Raw genomic sequence first — 13,446 nt, 5'->3', positions numbered from 1 at the left:
GGTGCATGAAAATTCATGCACTGGAGGGCGGGGGCGTCCTTCAACCCGGCCTGCCCCCTCTCACAGTCCGGGAGCCATCAGGGTCAGGAGGTGACCTGGCGATCAGGGAAGGCGACACCCCATCACACCTCTGCTGCTGCCACTGCTGGCAGCACAAGCATTGGCTTGCCCTGGTTACCTGAGCCTCAGGCGGCCCTGGACAGCTGGGCAGCCACCATCCAAGGCTTACCTGTGCCTTGGGCTGGCCCTAGGCAGCTGGGCAGTCGACATCCGAGGCTTGCCTATGCCTCGGGCCCACCCTGGGTGGCTGGGCAGCTGCCATCTGAGGCTTGCCTGTGCCTCAGGCCGGCCCTGGGCGGCTGGAGGGCTGAGGGCAGGTCCGGCCACACTGTGTGCCTGCTGCCCCCCGGGCTGGACTGAAAGGACTGGGGGACTCCAGTGGGGCTAAAGGCACTGGGCACCAGCATCTTGTGGCTATGGCACTGCCATCTTGTGGCTATGGGTGCTGCCATCTTTGTGATGGTGTGATGGTCAATTTGCATATTCCCTCTTTATTAGATAGGCTATTTTTAAACCTAAGAGTGGATATGAAAAAAATCAATTTAAGCAAGAAGTGGTTATCATGATGTGAGTTACCAGTCTGTTACAGGAGGGGTCACAGGAAAAGGTGTATTTAAGAAACATTTCTGACATAGCTGATTGGATATTGAGGAAAAGGGAGACAAAGTTTGGAGATAATGTAAGTTATTACAAAATTTTATAATTTCTGTCAGTGAGGATTAATTAGAAAACGTATCTGGTAAAACTCAGGTAAAATCTGATAAATTCCAGAAATGACATATCAAATTTATGCCATCTACACGGAACGATATGTATCATTAATTCAAGTTATCTTTGAGGATAGCAATTAGGGAGGCTCTCGTAGGTGATGTGTTCTAAAATGTGTGTGTGGAGGGCATTGTCAGGAGTATCCGCCTTCCTCTCCAACCTGGGCAAACACAATGAACCAGACCCACTGAAACTTGGATGATGCTACTGTGGAGGTCAGATCTTACCTCTCAGGCAGTATATGTATCAGATATTTCAGAGACTGAGATGTTTAAAGCAAGTTTAAATTATATTTGTCCCATTATTTTGAATTTATTTCAATAGTTTGGTTTGCCATTTTAGAAAGCCTAGAAATTAATCACCAACGAGAGAGACAGTATCTTACCGTGCTTGGCAGGGGAGATTCTAGATCCAGACTGCTGGGTTTGACTACAGCCTCTGTTATTGATTAGCTGTGTGATTTAGAGCAACTGACTTGTACTCTTTGCTGCAGTGTCTTCACAGTGAAACACAGCGGATGGTAGCTAGCACTGTCATTAGTAGAGTACTGGAATGCAGTGCGGAATAAATAATTAAAGCAAACACTGATAGTGCCCCTAGCAAAGGTGAGGCCCTCGTCTGATCATTTTGTATATATTATATCATGAATTCCTTAGAAACCCCACAAATCATGTATCATTACCCTGTTTACAGATAAAGAAAGGATGGTACAGAGACGTTCTGTGAATTGCTAAGTCAAGCAGTCAGCGTTTGGTAGACTCACTGTTTGAAATCAGTCAGGGTTCACTGCCTGTCTTACAACCACTTTCTTAATTTTTTTCATGGGCAATTTTACTTCGCACTCATAGATGTAAAGTATTTAGAGCAGGATCTAGCACTGATTAATTACCAGCACATCCTCGCTGCTGTTTCTACTGCTATTTCTACTACAATTTAATAGTTAGTCTTGAGAGAATGAATATAGGAATCTGAAGTGCCTATATACATGCAACACCTTATACACATATATACACATCTTCTCATCAGCAAAACATACTTTTTTAGAGAAATGTCTATCACAGCAGCTTGTGAGTAACATTCTCTGTTTTGTCCTACTTTTTGTTTACTTGGTTTATTGTCTGTGTGGCTTGGTAGATTATAAAGTCTGTAAGAGAAGAAAGTGTGTCTCTTTCTGTTACTGTTTTACACACATTGATGAGCAAAGAGCTGGGCACGTCATAGGTACTCAGTAAATATTTATGATAAACAAAGGTGAGCTCAATAGAAATACAAAGAAAAGTGCCAACAACCAATTCCAGCATGTAATAATTACAAGAGTTCCATCAAAAGGTTGATGGGACTTGGGCGGCTCAACAAGGGTGAGCCACATATATAGTTTACCTGTTGGAAACGGCTAAAAGGTACTACCCCCAAACCTGAATAGGATGATTGTCTGCTGCCAGACAGATCAGGGCATTTTATTGCCTCCTGTTGGCCAAACACCTGAACAGCTGTAGGCTATTCTCCAAACTGATAATGCTTCTGTACCCTTTGATACCTTACCCTTTGAAGTGTATATTTCCACCTTGCCTTGGGACAAATTGTGTTTAATAAAAGCACAGGGTTCTGAGACAAGGAGAGTCTTCAGTTCCCTTCAGCTGAAGCTCCTCTGAACCCCAATGCCTTTCAAAACTATCTTTCGTCTCTGGACTTTTTAAACATCTATGCACAGCCCCTTTCTCCAGAATGCTGAACCCGTTGTAAGGCTTGGAAAAGAACCCCGGCAGAAAAGAATCATTTTTCCCCCTTACTCAATTTCACAGCCTATCACAAAGGCAATGCAATAAAAAGAACATTTTGCATTATTTTTCTACTAGAGGCCCGGTGCACAAATTCTTGCACCAGTGGGGTCCCTTGGCCTGGCCTGCGAGATCAGGCCAAAACTGGCTCTCTGACATCCCCCAAAGGGTCCCAGATTGCAAGAGGGCGCAGGCCAGGCCGAGGGAACCCACCAATGCACAATCGTGGCCGGGGAGGGACCACAGGAGAGCTCCGGGGCATGTACAGCCCAACTCAGTCCCGATTGGCCAGACCCCAGAGGAAGCTAACCTACCAGTCAGAGCATCTGACCCCTGGTGGTCAGTGCACATCATATGCTAAGTGTCCGGTTATCCGGTTGTCCGAGAAATGAATGCAAAGACAATATAAAAACTTAAATGTCAATCTTTTTGGGGAAAGAGGTAGTTTCTTGGTACTGATTTTCACTTAAAATGGCTTTGTTATCAGATTTATAAATAGTTTAGGATTGTATCCTCTTTAGATGATTGAAAGAGTTGGTATCATTTTTACCATAGATATTTTTATCACATACATATTTTTAAATTGGTACTGAAGGAATTTTGTGTAAAAGGTTATGAGTTGGAGCTAAGATAAATAGGCCTTGGTTTTAACCCCTCAAAATGTTTCTGTACTTATCTATAATGCAGAAATGATGGTGTAATTTGTCAATGAAAATAATGTTCTTACATGCATTACATTTTACTTACCAAAAATAGTTGCTTGGTATTGATTCAGTTCACCTGATCACATTTTACCATACAGGTGTAACAGTAATATATAGATGTCTACATGAATAGTGTAGCGGATTGTTCATTACCTCTGATAGCTGTGTGTTTATATATTTTTTAAATTTATTTATTGATTAAGGTATTACATATGTGTCCTTATCCCCCCATTGCCTCCCCACCCTCCCACTCATGCCTCACCCCTCTGTTGTCTGTGTCCATTGGTGAAGCTTATATGCATGCACACAAGTCCTTTGGTTGATCTCTCCCCCTTACCCCAGCCCGCCCCTACCTTCCCTCTGAGGTTTGAAGGTCTGATCGATGCTTTTCTGTCTCTGGATCTGTTTTTGTTCATTAGTTTATGTTGTTCATTGTATTCTACAAATGAGTGAGATCATATGATATTTATCTTTCTCTGACTGGCTTATTTCACTTAGCATAATGGTCTCCAGTCCCATCCATGCTGTTGCAAATGGTAAGAATTCCTTCTTTTTTACACAGCATAGTATTCCATTGTGTAGATGTACCACAGTTTTTTAATCCACTCATCTGCTGATGGGCACTTAGGCTGTTTCCAAATCTTAGCTATGGTGAATTGTGCCGCTATGAACATAGGGTTGCATATATCCTTTCTGATTCGTGTTTCTAGTTTCTTGGTACATATTCCTAGAAGTGGGATTACTGGGTCAAATGGGTGTTCCATTTTTAGTTTTTTGAGGAAACTCCATACTGTTCTCCACAGTGGCTGCACCAGTCTGCATTCCCACCAGCAGTGCATGAGGGTTCCTTTTTCTCTGCATCCTCGCCAGCACTTGTCCTTTGTTGATTTGTTGAGATAGCCATTCTGAGAGGTGTGACATGGTACCGCACTGTTTTGATTTGCATCTCTCAGATAATTAGTGACTTTGAGCATGTTTTCATATGTCTCTTGGCCTTCCTTATGTCTTCTTTCAAAAAGTACCTATTTAGGTCTGTTGCCCATTTTTTTATTGGGCTGTTTATCTTCCTTTTGTTAAGTTGTACGAGTTCCCTGTAAATGTTGGAGATTAAACCCTTATCAGTGATAATTTAGGCAAATATGTTCTCCCATGCAGTGGGCTTTCTTGTTGTTTTGTTGATGGTTTCTTTTGCTGTACAAAAGATTTTATTTTGATGTAGTTCCATTTATTTATTTTCTATTTAGTTTCCATTGTCCTAAGAGCGGTATCGGTGAAGAAATTGCTTCAGCATATGTCTGAGATTTTGCTGCCTGTGGATTCCTCTAGTATTTTTATGGTTTCCCATCTTATGTTTAAGTCCTTTATCCAGTTTGAGTTTATTTTTGTGTATGGTGTAAGTTGGTGGTCTAGTTTCATTTTTTGCATGTTATCTGTCCAATTTTTCCAACACCATTTATTGAAGAGACTGTCTTGACTCCATTGTATGTTCATGCCTCCTTTGTCAAATATTAATTGAGCATAATGGTTTGGGTCAATTTCTGGGTTCTCTATTCTATTCCATTGGTCTATATTTCTGTTCTTGTACAAGTACCAGGCTGTTTTGAGAACAGTGGCTTTGTAATACAGCTTGATATCTGGAATTGAGATCCCACCTACTTTGTTCTTCTTTCTCAGGATTGCTGCATCTATTTGGGGTCTTTTTTTATTCCAGGTGAATTTTTGGAAAGTTCATTCTAGGTCTGTGAAATATGCCATTGGTATTTTAATGGGAAGTGCATTGAATCTATAGATTGCTTTGGGTAGTATGGACATTTTAATGATGTTGATTTTACCAATCCATGAACATGGTATGTTCTTCCATCTGTTTATGTCTTCTTCTATCTCTTTTTTTCAGTGTCCTGTAGTTTTCTGTGTATAGTTCTTTTACCTCCTTAGTTAAGTTTATTCCTAAGTATCTTAATTTTTTTGGTGTGATGGTAAATGGGATTTCTTTTTTAGTCTCTCTTTCTATAAGTTTATTATTGGTATATAGAAATTCCAGTGATTTCTTGGTGTTAATTTTGTATCCTGCTACATTGCCGAATTCACTTATTTAGTCTAATAATTTTTTATGGAGTCTTTAGGGTTTTCTATGTACAATATCATGTCATCTGTGAATAAGGACAGTTTTACGTCTTCTTTTCCAATTTTGATGCCTTTTATTTCTTCTTCTTATCTAATCGCAATGGCTAGTACTTCCAGTACTATGTCCAACAGGAGTGGTGAGAGTAGGCATCCCTGTCTTATTCCTGTTCTTAGGGGAAATGGTTTTAGCTTTTGCCCATTGAGTAGATGTTGGCTGTGGGTTTGTCATATATGGCTTTTATGATGTTGAGGTATGATCCTTCTATTCCCAACTTGCTGAGAGTTTTTATCAAGAAAGGGTGTTGGATTTTGTCAAATGCTTTTTCTGCATCAATTGATATGACTATGTGATTTTTATCTCTCAATTTGTTTATGTGATGTACCATGTTTATTGATTTGCGGATATTGTACTAACCTTGCATCCCCAGGATAAATCCTACTTGGTCATGGTGTATGAGCTTTCTGATGTACTGCTGGATCCTATTTGCTAGAATTTTGTTGAGGATTTTGGCATCTATGTTCATGAGGGATATTGGCCTGTAATTCTCTTTCATTGTGTTGTCTTTATAAGGTTTTGGTATTAGGGTGATGCTGGCTTGATAGAATGAGCTTGGAAGTGTTCCTTCCTCTTGAATTTTTGGAATAGTCTGAGGAGGATTGGTTTTAGTTCTTCCTTGAATGTTTAGTTCTTCCTTGAATGTAAAGCTCCCCTGTGAAGCAGTCTGGCCCTGGGCTTTTGTTTACTGGAAGCTTTTTGATGACTCCTTCAATTTCTTCCATAGTTATTAGCCAATTGAGATTTTTAGATTTTTCCTGATTGAGTTTTGGAAGGTTGTATTTTTCTAGGAATATGTCCATTTCCTCCAGGTTGTCTAGTTTGTTGGAATAGAGATGTTCATAGTATTTTTTTAAACAATCCTTTGTATTTCTGTGGGGTCTGTTGTTGTTTTGCCTCTTTCATTTCTGATTTTATTTATTTGGGTCCTCTCTCTTTGCTTCTTGGTGAGACTGGCTACAGGTTCATCAATCTTTTTTATCCTTTCAAAGAACCAGCTCTTGGTTTCATTGATCTTTTGTATGTATGTTTTTTTTGGTTTCTATGTCATTTATTTCTGCTCTGATCTTTATTATCTCCTCCCTTCTACTCACTCTGGGCTTTTCTTGTTGCTCTCTTTTTAATTCTTTAAGTTGTAGAGTTAGATGATTTACTACCATTTTTTTCTTGTTTTTTGAGGTAAGCCTATAGAACTATAAACTTCCCTCTCAGGACTGCTTTCATTGTGTCTCATAGATTTTGGATTGTTGTATTTTTATTGTCATTAGTTTCCCAGATGTTTTTAATTTCTTCTTTGATCTCTTTGGTAACCCAACAAGATGAACCTGAAAAGACCCACACCAAGACACATCATAATTACAGTGGCAAATGTTCAAGACAAATAGAGAATCTTAAAGGCTGCAAGAGAGAGACAGAAAGTTACATACAAGGGATCTCCCATTAGATTATCAAATTATTTCTCAACAGAAACACATTAGGCCAGAAAATAATGGAAGGAAATTTACAAAGTTATGCAAAGCAAGTGACTGAATCCAAGAATACTCTATCCAGCAAGGCTATCATTCAAAATTGAAGAGAAAATAAGGAGCTTCACAGACAAAAAAAGGCTATGGGAGTTTATCACTACCAAGCCAGCAATGCAAGAAATGCTAAAGGGACTGGTGTAAAAAGAATAAATAAAAAGTTAAGAAGGAACACAGGCACAAAAAATAAAAATGGCTATAAACAAGTACCTATCAATAATAACTTTAAATGTACACGGACTAAATGCTCCAATCAAAAGGCATTGAGTGGCTGAATGGATAAGGAAACATGACCCATATATATGCTGCCTACAAGAGACTCACCTCAGAACAAGGGACTTACACAGACTGAAAGTGAAGGGATGGAAAAATATCTTTCATGCAAATGGAAATGAAAAAAAAAAAGCTGGGGTAGCAATACTTATATCTGACAAAATAGACCTCAAAGTGAAGGCCATAAGAAGAGATAAGGAACGCCACTTCATAATACTAAAAGGATCAATACAACAAGAGGATATAACCCTGATAAACATATATGCACCCAATGCAGGAGCACCCAAATATATAAAAAAACTCCTGGAAGATATCAAGGGAGAGATCAACAACAATACAATCATAGTAGCGGACTTTAATACACCACTGACATCACTGGATAAATCCTCTACACAAAAAATCAGCAAAGAAACAGCAACCCTAAATCACTCACTAGATCAGATGGACTTAATTGACATCTTCAGAAAATTTCACCCCAAAGCCACATGGGTCATTTTCAAAAATAGACCACATCTTGGGTCACAAGCAAAGTCTCCCCAAATTCAAGAAGACTGAAATCATATCAAACATCTTCTCAGACCATAATGGCATAATATTAGACATAAACTACAATAAAAACAATCCAAAAAAATCCAAACACTTGGAAGCTGAATAGCATGCTATTAAACAATGATTGTGTGTTTATATTTTTAATCACTAAAAAGATTGCTATTTTAATCATAGTTTTAAAATTATATTTAAAAATGGTCATACTTTTTAAAAAATGCTACAGTTTACAGAAATTTAGATTTAATAATGCAAATGAAAGCATATAGTGTCATTGATTTTAAAATATCTAAACTACAGCCATACATGTTATATCATAAAATATTGAAAAAATGTGAATGAAAATTCTACCAAAATTTTGTATGTTTTGAACAGCAAGGTGCTTTATAGGCTTCTGCTGTTCTAACATTCAAATTAATGTTATTTAATTCAAAGCTTTTTTAAAGATACATAGGTAACATGTATTTATTTTGCCAACATAAAATGAAATACTTTTTGTGCTTTTATGAGCTTTTTCTTTGTGCATTATCCTTACTGGGTATAATTCTTTGCAAAAAAGTCCTCAGTCTCAATCTATATTGTAAGAAGAATTTGAACATATTTCTTGAAACAAATGATCAAATTAATTTAAAATACTTCAGATATCTTCAAAGATGAATACCTGAAGCATAGAAGTATCTATGGAAAAAGATCAGATTTTTTTTAATCCTCACCCGAGGATATTTTCCTTTGATTTTTAGAGAGAGTGGAAGAGAGGGGAAGACAGAGAGAAATATCAATGTGAGAGAAACACATTGATTGGTTGCCTCCTACATACACCTGTCTAGGGCCGGGGCCAGGGAGGATCCTGCAACCTAGGCACATGCCCTTGACTGGAATGGAACCCTGGGCCCTTTGGTCCACAGGCCAAACCGGCTAGAGCAAGATAAGTTTTTTAAATTGCAAAAATAACACTATTTGCAAAAAGAAATAAGTTGTGATGAGAATGAAAGGGAATGAAATTTTATTATAGTGGTTTTTGTACAACTCTGCCTCACTTCACAAAATACATATCATCTTCAAAATGTGGAAAATTATTTTTAAAAATCAAGTCTTAGTTTAGATATATTAGCAAAGCACACTTTTAAGAGAAAGTTTGTGTGTGCTTGTGTTTGCTCAGTGCTTTGTATCTTGCCAAAAAGGGCACAAAATAACTTTAGAAAAAAATGCCTATAGTCTTCCTATGTATATCCAAATCACAGATTCCAAATCCTAATCTAGAAAGAGTTTTTATATGGCTTGCATATGAAAGTACGTGTATATTTACATTGACATGGAAGTGACACACCATCTTGATTGTGAAGATACTGTTGGGAGATATTTTCATTGTCACACAGAGTGAGACAGCAAATATTTGTTGAATGAATGAATGGACAGTTTGTAAATAATCACCCTGCTTACGTTTTAGATCATAAAAATGATAATGTGGTCAGTTGTAAGTTAATTGTCTGAGACAGGTGGTGGCAAAAGCCTCATATACTAGTTTCTTAGGCAATGATAATGTCCTTCCATAAATGATTTTACTATTAAGTACTAGGCCAGCGATAGAAGGAAACATCAACCAAGGTTATGCATACTAAAGGAGAATTTACAGGCAAACACTTTATGTTCTATATACCTCCTTACTTAAATCATTCTGTGATTCACAAATAATTTGTACATGGGGTAGATGGTTAAATATTTGTCATGAAGATGTATTTATCCATTCAGTAAGCACTTAGTAAATGCTTTCCTTCAGCGGTATGTTAAGTAGTAGGGATATAGTTGTGTACACATGATAGCCACGGTCCCTGTGCCATGGATGGTTTCTCTCATGACAGAAACAAGTAAAAAATCAAGTAAACCCATAAATGAGCAAAATAAATTCATTTTATGATAAGTACTTTGAACAAAATAAGTGAAGAGTGGGAATTTGGGAATTGAATGAATCTATAGTTACAGTTTTCAGGGGAAGCAATTTAGAGGCGATAACATTTAAGCTGAGATCTGTAAATTGCAAGTTCAGCTTAAAAAGAGACTTTCTCAGTTGGATAAGGTCTAGAATATCTCCAAAATCAGGCCCCTGGGAGGGGAGAAGGAGAGAGACTAGAATGCCTATGATGCATACAATAACCAGTAAAGTTGGCAATGCTTGCACCCAATAGTTAATGCCCATTTACCAATGTAGAAACATTCCTATTCTGTACAGTAGTTAAGAAGCACCCATATTTTTTATATTGTTCAACCAATGTTTGGGATGTTAAAATAACTGCCCAATATAAGCAAAATAGAATTTTGATAATACCCAAACAGAGTATAATTTTATATATTAAGTTATGACTATATTTCTATTTTTTATTTGATTTCTTTATTTTATACATGTTTCCCAGGATAGTCCACTGGTCTTACAGTCTGACAGGAATGTAACAGTGAATGCAAGAAATCACATGGGGCAGTTAACTGGACAGCTGACAGTAGGTGAGTCTTTGGGGGTAAAATTGCTTCTACCATCTTACTCCATTTAAAACTCTTGTTGTTGAAATTGGGAAAAGCAAAAGTATATTATTTCTCTAATATGTAACTAGACATCCCATACAGCCCAATGATCTTGCACATGATTTGATTTGTCATGAGGCTAGCTATGGTTTCCTCTGTCCGGTAGTTATTCCTCTTGTCAATGTGTTATTATGGGGCTGAATTATATATATTTTGCTATTATTACTCTTGAATTATAAGCTGCACAGTTTTGTTACCAAATATATCCCTAGTATGTGTTCAATTATAGTAAATAGGCTTGAACAAACATGTAAGATATAACATTATGTGGTCTATGTATCCTTTATTTTAGGCAAATAATTTACCAATAAATATTATTATTAGCTTATATAAATTAAAAGTGACATAATAGTTGAATGTAATAAATCTAACATTTATGAATTACTTATAAATTTGATATTGAATCATCTAAACTTTAAGGCTAATAGGCTTTAGAAGTATTAAATATAGGTTAATGATAAAATACATATTTGATCATATTGTCATAATTTTAATATAGAGGTTCATAATACACTAAAGGCCCAGTGCACGAAATTCGTGCATGGGTAGGGTCCCTAGGCCTGGACGGCAATTAGAGCCAATCAGAGCCTTCCTTCCCTCAGCTGCTGGCTGTTGGCTAGGGCCTTCTTTCATTCCACGCTGCCCCTGGTGGTCAGTGCACATTATAGTGGGCAGTCAAACTCCTGGTGGGTCCAACTCCTGAGGAGATAATTTGCATATTGGTCTTTTATTATATAGGATGGCATTATTATTTGAGTCAATTTTTGTAAGAAGAAAGGCAAATTAAAAGTTATAGTTATGTAAGATAATACAAAGATTGAATTTATGTGTAATTGCTAAAATATTTTTTTTAGAATATAACAATTTTCTGTGGGAAAATTGCCTACCAGTTATTGATTTTTTGTGTGTGTTATGTGTGTATGTATGAAACTATATTACAAATGGTAAATTACAATTTTGAGGACTGAGTTATTCTTATCTTGATAAGTACAGCATCATTTTAATGCACATGTATGTTTCTAATATTTCTAATTAAACTACACAAAATTATATCATTTAAAACATGAGATTTATAAACACTAGTTTGATTCCTTCTAGTTCCTTTGTAGGTATATGAAATACTTCTTGGTACGCTATTTATTTTATGAAACCAAAAGTGGAACTTATATCTTAACATATATTTCCAAAATATATAATTTCATTTTGATTATAATAATTAAATTTTATTTTACATATCTTTAAAGTATAAGAGTTGGTCAGTAGGTATCTATTAATTACTAATACTAACTGGTTAGTATTTTGTGATATATAGAAATATATCAATTAGGAATTGGGATCATATGTAAATGTATTCAAAATTAGAGAAAAGAAATATGTCTATGGATACAGAATTGGTCCAGAAGCACCAGGCACTAGTGTCAATGACCTGCCAACTCATTATTGTTACAATGTTGGAACTGCAGAAACAGTTTTAAGCTGGCAGATTTTTTCATATCATGATTTTCTTAATGTTGAGAACACTTTAGATAGATAAAACTTTCTTTTATATCCTGATCTTGATTTAAAAAAGAAAAGGTTCTTGGTGGAAATGCCTAAATGTGTATTAAATACAAAAAGACATATACAAGCGTCCACTGTAATACAATAGCTACATAACCATTGTTAATAGAGCCAAACAGCTGTTTGATTATAGGGAGAAATCAAATGCCATTTGCATTTGCTGCATGCTTTCCTGCTGGAAATATAAAGAAAGATAGGATCATGATTGTATTTTCAACCTTTGCTTCAAATTTATTTTAATATAGTATCAGTATTTGTCAATTGAGGGGGGGGAAATAGAAGAATGAAAAGGCAGAAGAATGAAAAGGGTAGGTGGAGGGAGAAAGGTTATGCTTTGTTTTCAATGAAGCAAATCAATAAGCTAATGATATTAATGTATATGTGGATGGAAATATGCTCAATCCATTGAGGCTTAAACTAAAAACTGTTTAATATCCTGGTCATTGGGATCTACTGTTGGTGACCTCCATCTTTTCATTGCTTTGTATTTTTCAATGGACCTAAAGAGGACAAAGGAATATGTAGAAAAGGGGGAGCATAGAGAGAATTAAGTGTTCACATTTGAAGTCAAACTATCGAGACTCCCAAAAATAATTTATCTCTTGGAGACTCAGTTATTTCATCTCTAAAGCAGAGATAAGGACACCTATTTAGAAGAATATTATAAGAATCAAGGCAATTTCAGTACCTGAAATGGTAGACAATTGTATTTTGAATCAGGTTTTTTGATGATGGTGATTGTAATCCTAATATATAAAAAGCCAGAGGCCGTCACAACCGAAACAACCAGACAGACGACCGAACACAGGCTGCGTGGGGCGACAAGGCTGGCAGGGAGTTTAGTGAGGGATGACCAAACATCTGAACAGCAGGCTGCGTGGGGTGACCAGGCTGGCAGGGGGGTTTATGATGGATGACCAAATGACTGAACAAGCAGGCTGCATGGGGCAACCAGGCCAGCGGGGGGGAGAGGGGGAGCAGTTAGGGGTGACTAGGCCAGCGGGGAGGGCAGTTGAGGGCAACCAGGCCAGCAAGGGTCAGTAGGGGGCTACCAAGCTGGCAGGGGGGGCAGTGAGGGGTGACCAGGCCAGCAGGGGGGACAGTTAAAGGTGACCAGGCTGGCAGAGGGGGGCAATTAGGAGCAACCAGGCCAGTGGGGAAAGCAGTTGGGGCAACCAGGCCGTCAAGGGGGGCAATTGGAGGATCGGGAGATCTCCGGGATCAGGCCTAAACCGGCAGTCGAACATCCCCTGAGGGTCCCGGATTGGAGCGGGTGCAGGCTGGGCTGAGGGGACCCCTCCCCCTCTATGCACGGATTTCGTGCACCGGGCCTCTAGTAATTATATAGTCACTTAAGTTATAAATACATTGCTATTACCTGAGAAATTTTATGATTATTTTCTATCCAATGTATCTCTGTGATAGTAGTTGAGGAATATGTACTGGATTACAATACTGTTGTGAAGATATACTACAAAACA

The 13,446-nt window shown here is 37.6% G+C and overlaps 1 protein-coding gene across 1 annotated transcript in view; it reads left to right on the top strand.

Moving 5' to 3' along the window:
- SGCZ (sarcoglycan zeta) overlaps positions 1–13,446 on the top strand; it is a 196,889-nt gene that overhangs the window by 112,096 nt on the left and 71,347 nt on the right. Inside the window, exon 3 of the mRNA XM_054720323.1 lies at positions 10,240–10,327. Coding sequence (XP_054576298.1) covers positions 10,240–10,327 — 88 coding nt within the window. The remainder of the gene's footprint in view (positions 1–10,239; positions 10,328–13,446) is intronic.

Source organism: Eptesicus fuscus, chromosome 8 (assembly GCF_027574615.1).
Source record: "Eptesicus fuscus isolate TK198812 chromosome 8, DD_ASM_mEF_20220401, whole genome shotgun sequence".
NCBI classification, from domain to species: Eukaryota; Metazoa; Chordata; class Mammalia; order Chiroptera; family Vespertilionidae; genus Eptesicus; species Eptesicus fuscus.
The sequence above is the reverse complement of the archived record's forward strand: the minus strand, read 5'-3'. Positions and strand labels throughout refer to the sequence as shown.